Source organism: Rhea americana, unplaced genomic scaffold, assembly GCF_003343005.1.
Source record: "Rhea americana isolate MKP2758 unplaced genomic scaffold, rheAme1 scaffold_19, whole genome shotgun sequence".
Classification (NCBI taxonomy): domain Eukaryota; kingdom Metazoa; phylum Chordata; class Aves; order Rheiformes; family Rheidae; genus Rhea; species Rhea americana.
The window spans coordinates 1,635,874-1,657,845 of NW_028186038.1; the positions used below are offsets into that span (position 1 = coordinate 1,635,874).

A 21,972-nucleotide genomic window follows, 5' to 3' on the forward strand; every position below is an offset into this window, starting at 1 on the left:
CTCGTGCTCATGCACCGGATAATGCCTCTCAAGCTGTTTTTTGTTATTATTTTCCAGAAGGCATTTCCAAGCGCTCCCTTGTTCCCTGGTTGTCAGAATTAAGTTGTTTCTCAAGACTCCTCCCTCTAGTAATGTCTTTTGGAGAAAAGCGTAACTTTTAGCTCCCGCCACGGCAATAGCAACCACCTATGAAAACTTCCAAGGGGCACTGAGTTGGGAGCGCTGGTGGCTGCTTGAGCAGTTGTCGCAGACTGCCACAASGACCTGCAACTCAGCAAAAGCACCTCCCTTCTCTGCCTAGGCAATCACTCCCACCAGCCGCCCGCGCACAGCCAGCCACCTAGCCGAAAGCCGAGTTTACTCCAGAAGCAGTAGAAGAAACAAGAGAGGAAATGTCCAAGAAAAACATTTTAAAATATAAACTCAGTAGGATAATCAGCACATGAAACATAGCTAGCTTAATGATTAAATATGCTGGCCAGGATAAGATAAAAATCTTGTGCAAGAGGACGCTCTCCTCTTCAGCAGCGTTTGCTGTCCCACCTGGTTTTGCAGCGTCCCGTAAGACAATTTCTTAGAAAGCAGTACRTCAGCTGCAGAACTAACAGACATGGCCACTGGGGTTAGCAACGCAGCAGTCTAGTAATAGTCCAGCTTCACATCACCGCAGGAAAATATAACGACACTATAAGCCAGCTTGGATCACGTCAGTAATCAGTGTACTTGAACGTAAACTCCAACCCATCCAAATAATTTTAGGTAGTATCTTTGGTGAACTTTAATTTCAGCCCTGCCTATTTTCACGTCCTTCTTACTGCAAATTTCATGGAAGTTTTGCCCCGGTTATAACGGTATCRGGATTCAGCCTGCAATAGTAATCTAAAGGCGTAGGCCAGCAATCACTTCACTCTCCAAAACTCCGCTGCAGCCCACAGGAGACTCCCCCTGCGCACGGCTGACACAACCCAGAGTCACAGCGACTCTTCCAAGCTGAGCTGAGCTGAGCACGCCACGAATATATCACCGCGAGTTCCCTGCAGCCGACAGCTTATGGGCTACTGCCCAGCATTTTGATTCTAAAAAGAGAGGCTGTTGTATAAGGTAATGAAATAAGTGTCTTCAAGATGTACACTGGGGCTCGGGATAGTAACATAAAACCACCTTTTCCCTCATAAAAACATGCCACCACAACAGAAATAAGGAAAGCAGATAACAGCCTTTGTCAGTCTAACTTAAATTATGCACTGTTCCTGGATTTCATTACTTTCTGWTTATTAAAATAGCTATTCTTTAAAGAATAGATGCTATTTTTTTGAATAATCCTTGTGGTAAGTAATTTGCCAGAAGAAAAGGGGATAGTATGGTAAACGCACGTGTTGTAAAGCATTTGCTGTGTAGATAGGGACCTTCCAAATATATATTCCTATAGCTTCCAAATATAAACTGCCAGGGGTACCTATGAAGAATGAGAGAGAGAGATCGTCAACAGCCCTTTTAGGAATCACGACTGAGGCATGATTTTAGTATTACAAAGAGTGAAGAATGCTAAAAAAAGCCTTTATACCTAGCCTAGAATAGGATAGCCAAGAAGCATTATTAATACATACAGAGAGAAGAAAAAACACTGCGAAGCTAGTGGCTGATCACGAACTAAAACACRGTGCCATCGCATTTCCCTTAGCAACAGCTGAAACATTTTGCAGGTAAGCCCACACTGGCATTTTCCATACATCCTATACTTAGATACTCCAGAAGCCTGCAGAGACGAGACACATTTTGACTGAGATGAAGCACTGAGGTATCAATACAGAGCTTGCTGTCTTGCTTAGGAGCAACCTGCATCTACTGAGGCTGGAAGTTTTTCATTCCCTATTCTTTATATATTTGGGTAACAGAGGTCCTGCTTCCCCAAAAACAAGAGGATACAAATTCATCTTTATGGGAAATCATCCGAGGAGAGTGTAGAGGGGAAAAAAAAACACATTTTAGTGAAAAATAAAAGTCACAGGAGCATGTTAATTTAACTGATTGAGATCTGAGCTATATATACCTGGACATAAAGCTTTAACTACTCATCACTGGGATGGTGAAAAACATCCGGTTCATTCGCAAGAGACATTTCTGAGAACAGTATTGCATAATGGTCAATAATATGTCAAATCCTCTCTSGGTCTTCCTTTCCACAGCTGTGGACGTTTCTACTATCCACAAACATGAGTTATATTTTTAAAAGAAAAATAATAAACTACATATTTAGATAATAAACTACATATTAGATATATATATATATGTAGAAGAAGAAGAATAAACTATATATTTTAAAATTCTTTCAAAGATACTGTAATGTCCATTTTGCCATTTGATTGGTTGTCCATTTCTACAGTGACGTTACTGAGAAACTGTTTTCCCGTTCACGCCCTGCTGAACTTGCGTTCGCTTTACTCCAGGTAAATAGTAAGGAAACAATAAGTGCAAATACAAATGTTCATTAAGTGCGTAATTCCTAGCCCAAATCTTAGAAAGACAAAATGCCTTTGCTGACTGAAAATGTCAGATACACTAATGACTGCATAAATCATGCTTTTCAATAATTTTATTTTTATATGARATTAGCCACCCAATTAATATTTCTGTTTTCTACTAAAATATTGTTGAAATTAGACATTATTTAAGGTGGCTGCATGAGAAGTACATATGGCAACCATGTGTATATAGCAGTGAAGTCATTAATACGCATGCTTTGCCTGGAGTTGATAGTGATGGAACACTTGCAAGAGCTATTCCTAAACAATGATGCAATGAGGAATGTACCCGTTCTCTAGGGCGTTAAGTTGATAAACATTTGGGTAACAGGCACTTCTATTTTTCCTACTATGATTAATGCAAACAAGATGATAAGGGAAATAAACGTAAATTTGCTGTTATTTCTCTTTTAGTGAGAAAATCCCTTGTGCCCCCATTTGGCTTAAAAGTATGCTTTACTGAAATTTCTGCACATATTTTAAACTAGCTTTAACACTTTAACATGACAAATAGGGGTTATTACACTGCAATAGAGCATTCCGTTTCAACGTAAAATGAACATAATTATAGCAATTTTTGGCTTTGCTATTCTGCAGCAATGGAGGTCTGCATCTTTTGCAGAGCAACTTGTGTATTTTTCTTGATTTTTTTTCATGCTAACCTTTGTTTCCAGAGGAAAATAGTATTATACTCAGTAATATGTTCAAAGAGTTGTTCCTGAAAAAAACACTGCTCTGTTGAATTTACATTTCTTAACAAACATTACATTTTTCACAGCAAAAGAAAAACAAATACAACATATAGAGCTAGATAWAATAGATTAATAAACAGTATTCTTACCAAAGGCCTAAGTTCTGGATGAGTCAAAATATATCCATTGTTTGTAATTGCAAAAGCATATCCATGAATACCTAACTGTAAGAGTAAATGAGACAGAAATACTAATTAGCATGGTCTCCAGTGATTTCTGAAACAAAAATCCCAGCCAAACATTTAGTCATCTCTTGCTTAAAGCTGGCATTCATAACCCTTATCAACACAGTATTTCATTACAATGTGTGCAGAGCACTGATCCTTGGCATTTTGTGTAAATGAGAACCTGTCATTGCGATGAATTCAGTATATAGCCCAATTTTAAAATGTCACACCCACTTTGCTATCTAGGGCACTTATTTCTACGTACTTTAGAGTGAATTAGATATACTCATATATATAAGACACCACAGCATGTGTCATACGATATGCRCCAAAGCAAAGGGATACTGGTGTTTAGTAAATTCACATATTCCCAGGAGTGGCTACGTTCAGCTTATGTCACTTGTGCAAGTGATGTTGTAAAAGAATCGTTTAAGTCCGTGCTACYGAGCGCATAGTTACGCTGAGCAAGCAGTGGCCTGTCACCTCTTGTATTTGCATCTACCAGTCTTTAAGATATTTTACCTCTCTGTTAATTCAAGTTTATTTGAGTACGCAGAACAAGGCAATAAAGAAACTCAAGCAATTCCCAGGTTTGTAGCAAGCAGAACTATGAGAGATCATCCGAGAGCAATGAAATGCTTTATGAGGCCTAACGGGATATGTAACCAAATTTAGCACTGTACTTTTTTAAATACCAMCTCCACTATTTTGACAATATGCCTGCTACACAGCGGAGTGCACCTACCAGCCACATTAAAAACACCTTCCAGCCWCCCCGTGGTCACTCAAACTGCCCCCAACTTGCTGCTAACATAGAATCTTTCTACAGCTKCAGTACCCGTCCGACTCCTGCCACGCAAAGAGGGGATTTATATACCTCACGACACTCTTCACTCAATTCTTTCACTTTGGAAGCAGCATAATATTCCGTATGTGCGAAACTGCTCACTGCAAATGTGATTCTGTTCTAATAGCTATATCTTTATTTGAGCATCTTGACACACTGAGGTATTCAAAAAAAATAAAAGCACCTTACTTTGCTATTTATTTCACATTTTTTTGCTAATAACAAACTAACTTTTATAAAAATAAATTTTCCTTCCTAAGGATCTGATTGAGCAAATTGTCATTATTCAACAATGTGCTTAACTAAATGGTTTAAGTTTAAGCAAATGATTAAATTTTTATCAAAGATRGACAGAATTTCAGTACATTTTTAATGCTTGGGTCTGACATAAAGCAATATGAGCAAGCTTAAACAGACAGAATAATTTCTAAAATGTAAGTAGGACAGCAAGTCTATTAGTACCTGTAATGTTCTAGAAATATAAAATACAATGTGATATTATAGCAAGGTCATGGAGAAAACAATCAAGCGAGATTTATATCACCTCTTTCCTGTGATCTTTCCTATGATCAACTATAGCTGCCACATAGAAGATTGTTTCATAAATGAGCAGTTTTCCTAAAGCAATAAACTTTAATGAAAATAATAGAAGGTGATATCTTCTTGGCACCTCTTTGTAAAGGAAGGAGAACAAAAATCCTAACAGTGGACATATTTTACCTATTAGATTATGACCATGAAGCGGTTGTTGCCAAACATTAGACCACAAGCATTGCTGTTGATAACTGCAGAACGACGTCCAAACAGCGGAAGCCAGGTAAGGGAACAAACGTGGGTGGTGGACTTCTTAGGAAAAAATATTTGACTTTTTGAAGTGTACCCATACTCCAAGCATAGCATTTTATTGTGCTTTCACTCGTTGTACTTGAGACAGTATGCTGTCTGTACCCAAAATGTTTTGATTTGAGAGAGATTACTGCTTACAGCAGTATTGCCTCTTGAACTCTCTTCCAAATGATGGACTGATTCAGAAAGGGAAAAACTTTCCGTGAGGACTGTAAAATGCCATTTGAAAACTAAATATTACTATATCCAACCCTACCTKATTCAGGACAAACTCCCACTGACATCTGGGGAAGTTTAGTCTGGATAATGACTGCTGAAAATAGCTCATTGTTATTATTCATCTCCCTCTGCACAAAACCCATCTCATCCAYGCTGAGAGAATTCCAGGTCAGCAGAATTCGATTTCCAAATAATCATTTTATATCCTTGTGTGAATTTTATTTCACATGCTGCCTCTACAGAAATGGGTCCCAGGGGGTGATTATGCTCTTGCAATTGCACGGTATTTTTACTGTTCAGAAACGTTTATAGTATGTGAGACTGGAAGTTATAACCCYGGTGATTTTGCTAACCTAACTGTATTGCATATTGATGCTTCTTGCAATAACCTTCTCTTGTATTACATTCTGTGGCRTAAAATGTACCTTCAAATAAAAAGTTTCATATTCAGGAAGGTGATCATATATTACTTGCACCGAATCAAACCAAGTCTTTAAAATACAATTACACCATAGGACAAAATCGGAATTTTTAACTTTCCTGCCTATCATTTCTGAACCACTCTAAATAACTGCTGTGATACCTATCGTTCAGGCCCCACACTCTTCCCAGGCTCTTGTATTCAGATTATGTCCAGACCTTACAGATACCTTCCGAAAAATATCTCTATGATTTGGCCTTTTCTACTCAGCCACGCACAGCCAGGCTTTCACTGAGCCTATCTTCAGTTACTACATCATCCTTCCATCTCGTTACAAATGAAACTCAGCTTGCAGCTCCTCAAGAGTGCTGTTCCAGCGACTGTTTCTCTAGACCCAAATTCTGCACCGATAACCCTTTTCTCTGCCACCTTGTACTGGTTGTGCATTTCTGCACACCCAAAAGCACTATTTAATTGTCTTTCTTTTCAGAGACCTTCAGACCCCATCACACCCTGCTTGACATGTCCCTCACTACCGTCAGCCCAGCCAGCCTCCCACTGCTTGGTTTCAAACAAGCACTCTCCGCAAACATCTAGGAAGGGTACTGCCTCGCCYTCCTTCGAAATTCTCGCAACTCACAATGTCCAAAACCAGCCGCTTTGATGGTTATTGCATCGAGACTATTTCTCYTTATCTATCCTGCCCAGCAATGTCTCAGAGTTCACTATATTCTGGTATCAGCGTACATTCATCTGCTGCCTCGTGCCTTGGACTGTCACCTTTTCTGCAGCTGGCACAGCCTTTCTGCTCTGTGTTTGTGCAGCATCTAGCCCAGTGGGATCCAAGTCCCAGGGAATTATTGCAACACACTTTATCAGTACTGGTGACAGCATTTTATACATAAATTTTCATCAAATTCTCATTTAATTTAAACCTTCCAGTTATTGCATATTGATCTGCAAAATTATGTGGTAAATGCTAATGCAATCAAATTATAATTAAAACAGATAGGAGGATTTTTCTTCCTAATTAGAATTAGCTACAATAGTATCAAAGAATATTCAAAGATACTCACAAGCCAGCTCACTCCTCCACCCTCTTAGAAATCAGTAAATAAGAGCATGACAGCCAATTAACAGGCAAGCGTGACACACGAACTTATCAGTACAGGTATGTATCAAAATGCAGCTAGTCCAATGGTTGGCCTCTTTAGTAAAAGCTGCCTACAGTATCTCATTATTTGCTCATTTATCTTGCAAAAAAAATTCCACTAGAAATTAACTGGAAATCACTCCTTTAATTTTCATTTTTGACTGAAATGGGACTAGAATAAAGCATTTTAAAGATAGAGAACTAGTAAAATACTAATGTACCCTACTGTATTTAAATGGAGAATAATTATATCCTTGCATTTGCCTGAGATTTACTGAGTTACAAATGTTTCCCAATAGATCAAGTGTGACAAATTTTGCAAATCTTTCTCTTAGACATATTTTACAGTATAGTTGTCTCTGACTTGGGAAAACAAAGGAGGGGGAAAAAATCTAGCATATATTGGGCAACAGAGATGAAAGTGGTACTCTGGCTGCTCAAGAACTTGTTCAAGTTCCCCTTTGCTTTAATCCAAGGAACCAACTTTGGGATGTGAAATTGGAGAAGGAAGTGCTACACACAAGCAGAAGTCCTCAGGTCATGGTTAGGACAGATCTTTGTATGGTTTCAAGGACAGATATTTGTATGGTATTCTGTTGAATAGCTACACTGATCTTATTTAAGATAATACTTCATGTATAATACCTCATAGAACACACTGTGAAATCTGAAAAAAACAGAAGATCAAGTCAGTCATTAATTTGGGTATTGGAAACTTGGGCTTGATCTCAGAACCAACGATATTTAGCCATGAGAGCTAAGATTCCCAAAGAGAATGAGTGAAATAATGGAGCTATATCAGTACAAACACAGACTTTGCCCTCTAGGTTCCATTATTCTAATAAATGTGCATATGTAAATAAATATGCTAAATTAAYGTAAGATATTATATTGAATATAAAGGAATATAATCATCATTTGTGAATTACCTTATATTTTGGAATAGTTTTTAAAAGTTCTTTAACTGGGACATCTGTGCCGACTACTCCCAGAAGAATACCTTTTGATCTCTGAAAAGAACAAAAAAACATGCACTCAGAACCACTGCTGAAATAATAATCAATAGTCTTGTGTTAGCCAAACTATTAAATATAGACAAACTATTAAAAAGGTGYGGGAAACAGAGGCTGGTACAGCTCATCTGATCAAATAGTCATTTAATCAATAATATGGCTTCTTTTTCCTTAATCTGCAATTCAAACCAAAAGGGCATGCAAACTTTCCATGGAAGTCCCTCAACAGAGAGCTTCATTCCCTATTCTTTATATATTTGAGTAATAGAGGTCCTACTTTACAAAAACCTACTCATCAAAATAAATTATCCTCCCATTTCCCAATTTCCCCTGCCATTTGGTACACAAGACAGAAAGATAAAGCAAAAAGGGAATAGTAGATGTAATTTTATTTAATAACTTGTTAAATTATTAAAGGTAAACAGATATATGCATAATATACACATATGACTAATTTAATTCTGGGTCTATGAAATAGAAGCATAGCAGAATGTTATGAGGGGGAGAAAATGGATGTAGATTATTTGCCTAAAAAAAGGTAATATAGAAGAAAGAATACACTAAGGCCTAGCATCACCTGGTACTTGTCTCTTAGAGATAGGGTTTTCTCATTTTGTTAGTTAGAGTATAGTTATTCAGGCTTATTTGTCATCCACATTTTTATGCTAACAAAGGAGATACTAACTGCAAGCAAAATAAGAACAAAAAAGGAGCAAAAGCTTTAGGGTAGGCTGAAACCTTATTAGGCCCCTGAAAGTGACTTCACTTCAGTCACCCCGTTATTGCGTAACAAAAATAGTGTGAGTACTTACAGTCTCATTTTGCTTACTAAATACTGGCATGGCAACAGTTGTCATCAACACCAATCCCTGATCATCAGCAAGCTATATTTGAAAAAGAAATATTATCTCTAAGAACTAAGGCACAATTACAGATGTGATTACATTTTTCAACTACATTTTTTTCTTTTAAATGCGATAAGGCAACTTATTTAAATGATGCTTATGTACTTAGAATTGTAGTCAGTCCAACCCGGTCCAGCCAGTCCCATCTCAACTATATCTCAGCTCTGCCCACCCCAACATCCGCACGGGCAGGAAAGATGCCTCCTCTTCATTTCTATTGCAGTCTCCCATGAGACACCAAGGAGCTGAAATGTGGGTTGTGGAAGCAGCATGTGCAGTAGCAAAGCAGCTGGAGCTCCGGTCTACATCTTTCCCAGTGTTAGCTCTGCCAAGATTGCCTCAAGCTGTTTTCTCCCAGCAAGGAACAAGAGGTCATGAGTGCATGCACTTTGTTTCTGGTCCAGACTGAGATCTCATCAGCTAATGCTGCGGCAGAAAGGATGACAGCCAGTTAGGATCCCAGGAGCATCTTCGCTCCATCCGGTTTCAGTTTGCTGGACTAGGTGGTGGCACAAAGCATTAGCTGATTCTGCACATCAGTTTTTAACATATTTCTTCAATTTAGGGAGAAAACAGATTTCCTGACCTTGATTCCATTCAAGAGAAACATGTAGACTGCTTTATCATTGACCACAGGAGAGTGACATTGCTCAGACAATTGTCTCTTTGCTCTTCACACCCTCTGGCCAGACTACATCTCTGCCCCGAGGCAAATGCTAGCAGGGTGGACCAGCTGCGGTGCTCGAGGAAASACAAGCACTGCCCTGTGTGCCAGGGGCTCTTCATCTTCTACGTATGAAAGATAACTCAAGCTGGAATTTGAGAGTTACTGTTAAATGCCTTTTTCCCCTATAATTTCRGAAGACATTTAAAGATGAAGAGGTTTATGCAACTGTTGAAAGCATGAAGTACCCAGCTATAAYGGCGACCACAGATTTCTAAGCATGAATAAGGTCTAAGTTACASCTTGGTTTAGCCACAAGGAAGAAGCAAGAGGCTGATCATCCTGAAGAATTTTCTAGGTGAGTTTCATGCCCAATTGCAACTGTGACAATCTTTTATGACCCCTCCATCACATTTTCTATATTCAGGCACTACTTCTAATACATTTTTGGAGAATCATTGGAATTTGGACTTTTGATAACAGTGCTTTTGTTTTTAATTAAGCAACAACCATCACCTCCCCAAATTCTCAGGACACAAGAGTCACATATTATGATCAGGACATTTTATGAAATGCAATTCACATTAACAAATCAAATAAAATCTAGAACATTACATGTCTTGCAGCTCCCATTCTGTTTCAGGAGTGTTTCAATTTCCCAAACAAGCATGTTTCATGAAAAATGGCCTTATCCCAGGGTGAGGAGGAACATTTGCAAACATCAGATAGGAAGACATATRGGTTTTAGCATCAAGAAAGTTTATATCTGATAAGGAACTGATAAAGGCATGAGGTGGAACCAGCCTGTGATCGTTTGCTTTTTTTGTTGTTTTTAAAAAGAACAGATACGATCCTTCATCTATTAAGCAATAATGAGTTTAAAAAAACAAAACAAAAACACTGGGTATCTAGGGCTTGTAGCTAAGGTCAACTGTGGCTGAACTAGATTAAAAGCTTACTCTTCTTGGTCAGAGTAGTACAGCCAAGCACACTGACATGATTTGTATGGAGAGAAGCCTTCTAYGGCACAACAGTCAATAGTCCCAAATACATGTACCTCAAGAAGTGAAAAAGCATTTTGCTGATTATGGGGTGACAACTTGGAGCGTTCAGAGCTTGCATATGATTGCCCAGGGTTGTTCATCTCTGACATTAYGCAATTGTCAAGTATCAGTATGATACTGTTTTATAACCAGTGCTGTCTTAAGAGATGTCTGGAAACAATTTATTGGATAGGATGCCAGCCAAATGACTGTTAGTAAAATCTTAGGGTGCTTTAATTTTTTTTTAAGGAGAAAAAGCAGTCTAGAGTTGCTGGGAAACTCTGAGAAAACAAATCATTAACTCTCAAAATCAACTACGGAGGCATGCAGAGAACGATTACCCTGTAAACTACGATATCTACAAGTAACACCGAGGGTTGGCTGCTGTATTCATTTTTATAGAAACGTGAGCTTACAGTTCAACCTGCTGTTTGTCTGGTAGCTGAACAGATTGTTGGCTACTTCTGTAAGTGCAGTCAGCAAACAACTGGCTGATAGAGGACTCATATTTGGGATGTTTCACTGAGTTACCCACCCAAGCCGCAGTTTTATTTGCGTCATAAAAATTGTTAAGACTGTGAGGAATGATCTTTATTGGGAGGAGGAGAGGTTAATTCCCTGGGCAATGACATCTTAGAAGAAATACTTTGAAAGAGTAGAATGGCAGCCACTGGGTATTTCTATTGAAACRATAAACACCAGAGTTGTGAATAAACTGCAAAGGAAGCCATGAACTAGGAATTTTGCATTGTTGCTTGTAAAGTCTGACAAATTCTACATATAACAGAACTCTGTGATAGCACAAGCAGTTCAAAAAAACTTAGCAGATTCTGAGGAAAGAAAAAAACCCAGAAATACACTATCTAATCATTGAAAAAACTTCAACTTATATTTGTTGTATTCAGAACTAGCACACATCACTGACATCTACAGAACTAGCATAATTAGAAGTTAATGTTTAATGAAAAATGTTAAATATCACAAACTCAGATTAACACAATCAATATAGAATCATGAAGTCTCTGAATGGCTGTACTTATTTTTAATATTCATAGTATTCTGCAATCAGTAATAGATACTTTGGTTACTCAAATATTGATTTTTTTTTAACAAAAGAAATTATAGACAATCTTTATCATTCCCAGATTCATCAACTGGACATCACATGGTCATAGGCTCTGAAAATACCTATRCAGGCATCTAGGAAAGGAAATATCGCAATCAAACATTTCATATGGGAAACACCTTGAACTCTTTTTTTCTTCTTCTCTCCATAATCACGATATCCATGCTTCTAAGCAGGTAATAGATTAAAAAAAAAAAAATTAACACATAAAAATTTGGGGGGGGGGTGCTATTAGCAAAGAAGTAGAATGATATTCATCCTAATGTAATGCAATAATGTCACCAGATGGGTGGTTACTAGTTGCATACAGTGGAGCATCCTTGGGAATGACAGAAACCTGAAGCTGCATGAATTTAATCTCAGTCTCTAAGCAAGCTCTGCCTTATCCGATTTTGCTGTTCCAGTCTCTTAGCTCTAACARCTATCGACCATTTTTGTCAAAGTATGCTTTATGTGGCACAGTAATTCCTCGTAAACTGTGTGGTAACTTAACAGTGTCTAAAGACACACGCAAAACTTGCTTGGTTCATCTTTACTAACCCCCACCTGTCCAGGAGGAGGTTCTCAGGCAACAGAATTAGCTTTGGCAAAAACRTATTCACACAATATCTTTCATTATGTACATGGTCTCTGCTGAAACAAAATGCTGCTGGCTGATCAGTTTTGCTTACAAATAAGGATTAATTTGGACCAAGGCTCACCCAAAGGTTKGAACTTCATCTAAATTAAGATGCAGGTGCACTAATAACTCTTCTTTCCTTCCAGCACTGTTCTTAAACTTTGTTCTGTTCTCARAGAGAACCCTATGCTTACTTTCCTCTCCTTTCTTACTTCTCTTGCAATACTTTTCAATACTTAATCAAACTTCTTTACACATCATTGTCTAAGTATTAACAAATGAAGCTCCTTTCTGTTTCTTCAATCTTTATCTCTCTCATAGAAGTCTATGCTTATTCTCTGCCTGGGGCACTGTATTAGCCAACACACACAAGGTGATGTTAAAGCCCTGCCTTTTCTTATTTAGTAGTACATTCRTTACCACATTTTGATTTTCTTCAAGTGGTTACATAACATCAAGAAAAAGACAAGGAAACTGCTTTACCCCTAATCCTCCAGGAAACACAAATTCCATTGGCAGTCTCCAATACTTGATGCTAGTAACAGATGTGCATTAAGGAAAGGTATGTGTTTTAAAGTGCTTTTCAAAACATTTTGCACAGTATCTTTTGCTGTAAAATTAAGTAATGTAAGATGCAGAACTCAAAAGCACCTAAACACTTCTCAGACTCAGCACATCTCACATGGCACAAGATGTAATAAGGAATGTCAAAGCAGAAAAAATGGATTCAAGAAACAAAAAACACTGTAAAACCCAATTCAAAATTGGTGGAACTGTACAAAAATAGTATCAAATAATTTTTTTTCAGAATAATGCCACCATTTCCTAGGGATGAAATTTTCAAAGGAGCTTCACGAAGTTTAGTTTCCAAATCTCACTGACCTCACTAGGAGTTGGGCATCTAATTTCATTAARCCTCTAAAAATTCTGGACAGTTAATAATTGTTGTTCCATTTTTAAGAAATAATGGCAAAATATAAAAATAATCACTGATTAACAGTTTAACAGTTTTAAGCCAGTGATGAYATCTATGTGCTAATTAGCTTAGAATTTTGCTTGACTTATATGTATCCATGTAAGCATGCTTGTCAAGCATGTCTACATAATTTCTGAAGAATGYATTTGCAGGTTTCAGAGAAGTGGATATCAACTACAGTTTCTTCAACTTCTCCGTTTTGGATTACTGGAAACAGGAGGAAACTGGCACAAATAAAAGACGGGAATTCCAGAGCCATGCTTAAGGCACTGGCATATGCTTCAGTTAGCAATAGACTCATTATTAGTCAAATGAAAATGCAAATGACAAAATAAATGGAAGGATACAAAAACACTGGACACAAAAATAAAAATAAATAAAGGAAAAACATACAATACCTTGCTCAAGGCTTTTTTAAAGGTGTTATAGGTATAATCACTTTCTTAGTGGAGAGTAATATTCTATGTATATATGTACTATGTATATATAAGCATACTGTACTGTATTACTTATATATATTTATAGAAGGAATATTTATTGATATTTAACAATACTTACCTATATTAAATTTTAACTTACATTTATAAAAAGACTTTTTTACTCTCTTTGATGTCTGACATCAGCAAGTCTCAACACTTGCAGAATAAGGCATCTTCTTGCTATACAATAGGGTCCTGAACGTATGTATTTCCTTCATTTCCTGCTTTTCAAAACACTTAGCTAAACAAAATAAGGAATGTTTCTTACAATTTTTGTATTTTTAATATATTCTTCTATTTTGCATTTACTTTGGAGAGCAGTAAAACCGTAGAAAATTTCTGCAGAACAGAGTATCTGTTGCTGCAAACATATATAAAATGATATAGCCATTTAACTGATTTTATTTTGAAGATGGACAGTGTGTATGCATTAACAGAATCCCAAACATCAAAAGCAATGACAAAGAAACAATTATTTGTTAAATAAGCTTATTGCATTCAAATGCAGTGCCTAACCATATTTCAATTGAAAAAAAAAAAAAAAAAACAGGCTATCGTCATGTCAGATTCATCTTCATCCAACTCTGGCTCATAGAAACTATCAAATAACCATAACAAGTGCCAAAAATTCTTCATAGACTAATCTCTCCATAGCATTCCTTTGAATTGTAATCTATACGGATCTACAGTGTTCCCATTTGATTTTTCACCATCCATCAAAAGGGGCTTTGATTTCCACAAAGTTTAATTAAATTACCTACAGGTTCAAATACAGAAAAATTCCAGAGGCTGCTCTTTCTAGAGGACGGAGGACAAGACTGGAGTCAGCATGCTGGATCAAAAGCAACACAAGTTAGCCGGTCGGACGGGGCCAAGCAGAAGCACTGGGGCGAGCGAGCGTTTGAAGAGGACCGCGCGGTTACGCCGACGCACGAAAACTCGGCCCACGGCCCGGGAGGACCCAGGACTCGAGGGAGCTGGAGGAGGAAGGAGGCTGCAGAGGCGCTCTGCCGGTATTGCCCGCCGGGCCGCCCGGCCCAGGGGGCGAGCACGGCGCTGCACTCGGGGCCGAAAGCGGGGTGAACCCGCGGGGCCCGGGAACGCCACGCTCCCGGGGGCAGCGCTGGGAGCATTTGCCGCGGCGCCGCTGCTGCAGCTTCAGCCGCAGCGGACAGCAATTCCGGAGGGCTTCGTGCGGGGGCTTTGGGTTTTTCTTCACCTCCGGGTATAACCGTGTCCCTCCCGCGCTCGGCACAGCCCTGCTTGAGCCTCGCTCCTCCTCGCCCCGTGACGACCGTGCCGAGCAGCGTCCGCGCGGCAGGCTGGAAGCACCCGAGAACTGCAGTTCGACTATTTAATCATGCTTTATATAGACTACAAGAATAAGGAACAGCTACTCTTTTGTTTTAAATTCAAATTATCACCTGGGACAATATAGGAACGTGTGCAGAAATGACAAAAGAAACGCAACTTCTTTTCACACAGAAATGAAACATCACAAAAATCCTTATTTTAGCAAGTTTACTTAGTCAAAGTTGGCAGATCACTGGCCCAAAAATATTAAAAATTAACTTGCTTGTTGATGAGGGCACGTGATAAATTTGGAAACTAAATTTAAGATTGCAATTAATATGTAAGTGAAAATTTTAATGCAGTTTTCTTGAAGAGTCATTTCACTTTACAGACTTTATAAGGGTAAAATAAAATAGTCTCTCCTGACCAGGAAACAGAAAGAAACAAAGGAATGGTAAATCAGGGTCAAATGCAAATGTTTACTGATTATTTTGTACTTCATTAGATTCAATTTTACAACTTCTATAATTTTATTAAAATGTTAAAATTACTAGTCATGCACTTCAGTGAAATAGCACCTTTGCAGAGTTTCTGTTTTCTACTCCCAGTGACAGTTAATTCAACACTTCAAAGTATAAGAAGGTAAATGATGCGAGGAATGATAAATGATGCTCCCAAATGGCWGAAAGATGATAGCATTGAGATAAAAGGAGAGCAAAGAACTACTTACAGAAGTTAAAGGATAACACAGAAAGAAAGAAAGAAAGCTGTCAGGAACTTTTGGGTAATAAACATTATCAAAACATTTCTATATGGACGAAATATGATTCTGTTCATGAGAAAGTCATTAAAAAAAGCCTATGTTCCTAAACGCGACTATCTGCCTCTGATTTGTGTGTCTTAACTTACTCACTTCCACCTCCTCACACAAGCTAAGTAGAACAAAACATCGCAGCAGGAGTAGGACAACAGATCTTGAATCCTGCTGCGTTAGTTCAAGAAAGTAAGGAAAGCTTTCCGACTAAGAAGCAAAACACCCTTTGGGGCTATTAAAGAGCAATAGCTTTTGCTTATCTACGAATATATAAACTGCCCTTCAAACATTTTTGAAAGATAGAGGTCATTCTGGAAGCCAAATAGAAAAAGCTGGAAACCTGAGTTATCAGTTTATTTTATTATTATTTTGTCAATCCTTTGGGATGGTTACTTAAAAATGTGCAGAAAATCAACATATATAACATGAAAGTCACATGAATTTCTTCCATTGTTCTGGATAGTGGCTCTTTCTTTTAGATGCATTAGCTTCATATTTTCTCCTGAAAGCTATATAACCATATTAAAATAGTATCCTTATCATCTGCAACTGATTTTAATTTTTTGGTTTTGAGATGTTTTCTATTTTAAGTGTAGGGAATACCACAAAAATCTTTTCAAGACACGTACCATGGTGCAGCAGACATCAAACTCAAACTCCTCACACTTCATTTCACCTGCATTCCAATTCTGAATTTGCAATAATTCGATTTATAGCAGATACCATAACACTTTCAAGAGGTTTTAATTGGTATTTAACTGCCTCAGACAGAATAAAATCTAAGAGTCTTCAGAATGGATAGCTAATGACTGCAGCTGAGCTGAGAAGACCCAAAACGTTTCATACAAAAATGCCTCACGTTTCATCAAGATGACCAACTATTTATAATGGATATAAAATAGTAAAGGTAAATGTGGGATGCCACATTTTTCTTTCAGATCATTCAGAGATTAAAGTGAATATGTTTAGAGAGACATGCCTGTTTGAAATGTTTATAGAGAAAACATTTGCAAGATGACACATAGATTCCAAGAAAAATACAGTACAAGTTCAGACACCATATGGCAAAACATGTACGCTAGTGACTAAGTCATTCATAACGGCACATATCAGCCCTACGTTGCTGCCCTTTACCCTGCAGACGGTAAGGGATTCGCTGGTTTGGAGGTGTTTGCCATGTTCTGCCTTGGTGGAAGAATGTCTGGATACTAGGCATTTTCTTGCATAGCATGTAATGGGGAAAAAACCCTGACCAGTCACTGAGGAAGCCTATGTATRTCGGAAATTTCACATGGTGACTCACGTTAACCAGCAAGCAGATTTTCATTGCTTGATGTAGAGTCGTGGCAAACTGTTGGCCAGTCAAATACTGAGCAGCAAGCCCTGATAGCTGGAGGCTGACCTAGATCCAGATGCACTCAGCTGAACTGCCGGGCCTGTACTCGTGTCACAATACGCTCAGACAGGGGATCAGAAGAAGACAGATACGAAACATCTGCTTAGGGTTAGCTGGTGGAAGAGAAGGAAGGAGACTGGGGGGTAGCTTTAAAGATTTCAAGCCAAAAATTTAGCTTTTATGAGCACACTGCCAGAAACTGAGGAGCTGTAAAAGAATCCAGGAAAAAAACAGAGATCCAAATCAGGTGGATGTGGGGGTGAGGCAGAGAGCTCCTAGAGACGTAAGGCCTTGACAGTCACATGCAAGGAGGCCTCATAAGGATCAATGCATTAGGGAACAAGAAAAGCCCGTCAGTTCGGAAAAACAAACAGTATATCCTGCACCAAAGGCTACAATCTTTATAAAGCAACGAAACTATGTTTATAAAAAGACTTGTCTTACCTGAGTTATTAAAAGCTCTCATAGACTATTTTTATCTGCCCTCTTTCTCCCTCCTATTCACCCGTCCCACTCCCATTTGCGTGACATATGTACACACACACAAAATATGTGGCTTTAGATCTGCATTAGTTTGCTCAATACACTGAAAAATGGCTTTTGTGGTCTTCAAGTAAACGGTGTGCTTTTCCACTGACCTAGAACTAGTGATTTATCCCAGACCGCTGTTTAATAGCTCAGCATTATGGACATCAGATTGTATGATGCAACATCACATGGCACAATCTGCTAAACAGCCTGGTGGGTGAAACACTTCTGCGCCAGCGCACTGTAACCTCACCCTGTCTCCTCTTCTGCAAACCGTTAAGGAAGCATTTGGCATAAACTATTAAACAAGGGAGTTAGCATGAAAAAAACAAAGCTAGCCAGYCTAGCCAGTTTTTTATTCCTTCCACACATCCACGAAGCTACAAGAAAAGAGTACTTTAAGCCATGTATTTCCAGAAAAAGAACAATTTTTCTTACCATAGCATCGCATTTGGTACACTCTGCAACTATCAGAGCACAAGAACAACATAGTCTAGTGTCATAGGATAGCATGTCACCTGCAGATTAGAAACAGGATTTTCCAAGCTCCATGAGCAAGGAAATCTCAAATATACAGCATCATAAAAATAAAAGCTCTCATGCTCAGGTTTCTTACTTTTTAAACCAAASAGTGCATGGGATACATTAATTAAACATTTTAAAGTATTAAGGTCTGTGGATGCCCTAACCATTCCACAAAAGTTATTCATTGAAGAGCACTTAACCTRTAGCTTTCATTTAAAAATGGACTTTTATCATTGTCCAAGACTTTTATTAACAGTGATATTTAATTGCTACGCATAACTTTCCATATTAATGGTTCTTTACGTAGCACAGTAAGAACAAATCAGAGGAGTGGGCATAGCTGTTTCCCAGTACCTCCAATTAAATTTTTCACCCTGATATTTTGCACTGCAAACCACAAAAGYGTCTAGATTTTCTGTTTTCTGGAATTTTTAATTATACTTGTGAAACACACAAGAATGATGCAACAAGCATCAAGCAATTCTTGGAGTTTGCCGCAATCACTGCGATACCATGATGTGCAATGGTGACTCTGCGAACATACCGTATCAATGCAGAAGCTGTTTAAAGACAAAAGCATATTATGTGAAACTGTCGGCAACCTATTGGACATCAAATGTTGGATGTATTCAAAGGCGCTTTGATAGAGACAGCGGGGATCAGTGAAAGAGCATCAGCGGTACCATGACTCCGCAGTCTCCATGATAAAGACAAAAGGATCCAGAGTCGTTTTGCGTGGACTAATGGGGAGAATTTCTTTTTTCTTATTACTATGTTCAAATCATTGATGAAATGGCTTTCCTGCTCTTTTCAAGTTGTAGGTCAAAATACGTCCATTACGTTCAAAGCGCTGATGGGTTTGACCRGCAGCCCTTCGGGGAGCCGCGAGGCACTGCTTTGATATCGGCTTTGTTTCTCTTGCTGCTCCACTCCAGAGCTCCAATAYAGTGAACTGTTTCACTGATCACTACTGCCCCATGCTCACACCACCATGGACACATGAAGGACTGGTGACTACTGTGAATGACTGAAATTCGATTAAAATATTTTACCTTTTGAGCCTGAGGGAGCTGAAAAACAATAAAATAGAACAAGCAGTCATTATACAGCTACGTTAGCTGTTGAATTAATAAAATCACAAATATAATTAAAAAACAAAGTATACAAGAAAGAAACTAGAGAAACTAAGTTTACATTGCCAATTGAGTCAACTTACTGAAGCCTTAYATTAACTTAGTTTGGTTTGACAGCTTCTCTGCTAGGTATCACAAAAGCACCGTGCAATTTGTTAAATACCACAGTGCTCAGRGAGGGACTGTTTTCTCATCGGATATGGTATCACACTTAAACTGTGAAGTACTTCCATCTTCCTGTACACAAATATAATTCAAYATAGAGATAGTTTTAGTTTTAAAATCAGCTATTTTTGGCTTGTAAACATCTATTATGAACTCATTGTGAACACATATTGCATTCAGAATGAACATTAAGAGAGGTCTGTGATTTTTAAACTGAAGTTGTGCTCTATGACACAAGAAACTAAAAGAAAATCATAGGTACGAGGAAGTTACAGTGCTCATGCAAACTTTTTATCATATACGTATAATATACAACAAAGTACACATGAAAGGCATGTCTGTACTCTAAGCACGTAAGTATGTTTACATGTGCACACATGCAAATACAAGGTGTGTGTTTATGCATATGTGCACATTTGTATCACATAGATGTTCTTAGACAAGATCACTCATGCCTGGCTGCATGCACAGTATTTACTGTGAGCAATAACTCACAGAAAAAGGCATGGGGAGCAGGCAGTAAGCTCCATTACATACCAAACATCTTATTTATCAGAGCTGAAAAAATGGGTTCTATTTTCACTTTAGAAAAAAGAAAACCCATTGTAAGTAGTGAAAAGGAATTCAGAAAAATAAACTATTAAAAGGCACAATAAAATGTTCCCCTTTTCTAATTTTATCTCCTTTACTTTCAACCTCTTAGCAAAACTCACCATTCATAGCAATTTAACCTTATGCTAAATCTACCTTTCTGAGAATATTTCTTTTTCCTATAGAAATTGTATCTTTACTGGAAAAACATGTGAGCCAACACCAAATGCAGGGACCTTCAAAATCTCAAGCAAGTAAACAGACCTCGTCACTGCTCAGAATTAGAACAGATAATAAACCAGCTTCCCTCTAGCGTTCTGCTACAAGTTGATGTCTACACTAGCTACATATCATGAAATGAAAATATCACAAATGATCACTAGCTCACAAACCATGAAAGCAACCAGCCACCATTTCTCTCTGTTTTCACAACATAAAATATAACRAAATTAGGTGCAGGGTGAACTGGTGCAGGTAAAAATCTGCCATCCTAAAATTTAATGGCTTCAAAAGCAAAACACAAGAGGTGATTACAGTCAAATATGACCTATGTATGCTTCCTTAAAACCCTGTTGTTTAAATAACAGGTTATATTGAACGGCATATAAGGGTTGCTGCAGAAATTACAATTGTTTTATAAATTGCGAATACTAGAGTTAAATCCTGCATAAAGGGATGGAGCATTAGTTAGAGAAGTCTCAAGCTTTTCTGAACATTTATCTATGTACTAGTCTTTGACTCAGCTACTACAACGGTGAGAAGAGGAAGCTTTTTTTCCATTCAGAAAAAAAMGAGAAAGTTGAAACATGAATTTTTGAATTTCCTATTGTAACACTGAAACTGGTTTTCTAACTCTATTAAAAATAAAAYCATAACTTGTATTAGTTGTGTAGCAACTATGAGTACTCTTTCATTGGTATCTCAGATAAAGACAGATGCCATAAAGAACGATGTCTAAATTTCTACCTTCAGTATAAAGACTAAAGAACTGCACAGTTTTCCCAAGCCACTACACATAGCCAACTCATCTGTTTTCATAATCAGCTAAATTGTATGTCACGTCCTCCAAAATAGTACTTAAAGGACTGTCAAGGAACCCAAGGCAACAGATGCAATGCAGGTACAGAGGTATCATTGCAGAAATGCTTATTTCCAGACAACATTCAAACTAATTTAGAACACTTACAGTCAATATACAGTGGAGAAAATTTCAAGTGGGGGGTAAAAAAAGCATACAAACAGGTTGGACCAAAAAAAATCCAGAAATGCATATACATACACCCAAGGCTATATTGAAAATTCACATATAAAGCTTACATGAGTATCAGCAGTGTTTGACAAAATTTTTACTAATTGCATTAGTTATATTGAATTTAACCACATAGATTAAGAATAGGGTCAGCAGATGAGATTTAATTCTGTTAACTTTTTTCCTAGGCTGATATTCTTGTCACTTTTCACCTAGAGCTTTTAAATCCAAGTTCACAATCTTTTCCACAAAAAAAMCTGTCTTTGTTACAGTCAGACAAATCTTCATTCTGTTGTTGGTTTGAGACTTGGCTGCTACGGGATCCTGTATGTCAGTGATTCAGGATAATAATTGCTACAAATTCCTTTGAAATAAACTGTGGAGGTTTGTCTGACATTACTCCTTCTGGGAGGCCATGGGGAACAAACAATTTTTGTAACAATAACAGTAATAGTCCTCTGGTCTGACCCCTTATTGTACAGCCTGAAAACTGCCTGACTCTGTGTCAAGCCCAGCGGGTACTTCT

General features: G+C 37.9%; 1 protein-coding gene across 1 annotated transcript in view; it reads right to left on the bottom strand.

Annotated features, from left to right (window-relative positions):
* CACNA2D3 (calcium voltage-gated channel auxiliary subunit alpha2delta 3) overlaps positions 1 to 21,972 on the bottom strand; it is a 452,513-nt gene that overhangs the window by 117,144 nt on the left and 313,397 nt on the right. Inside the window, exons 14-17 of the mRNA XM_085302579.1 lie at positions 19,361 to 19,378; positions 8,753 to 8,824; positions 7,857 to 7,937; positions 3,364 to 3,438 (exon numbers count right to left, since the gene is read on the bottom strand). Coding sequence (XP_085158705.1) covers positions 3,364 to 3,438; positions 7,857 to 7,937; positions 8,753 to 8,824; positions 19,361 to 19,378 — 246 coding nt within the window. The remainder of the gene's footprint in view (positions 1 to 3,363; positions 3,439 to 7,856; positions 7,938 to 8,752; positions 8,825 to 19,360; positions 19,379 to 21,972) is intronic.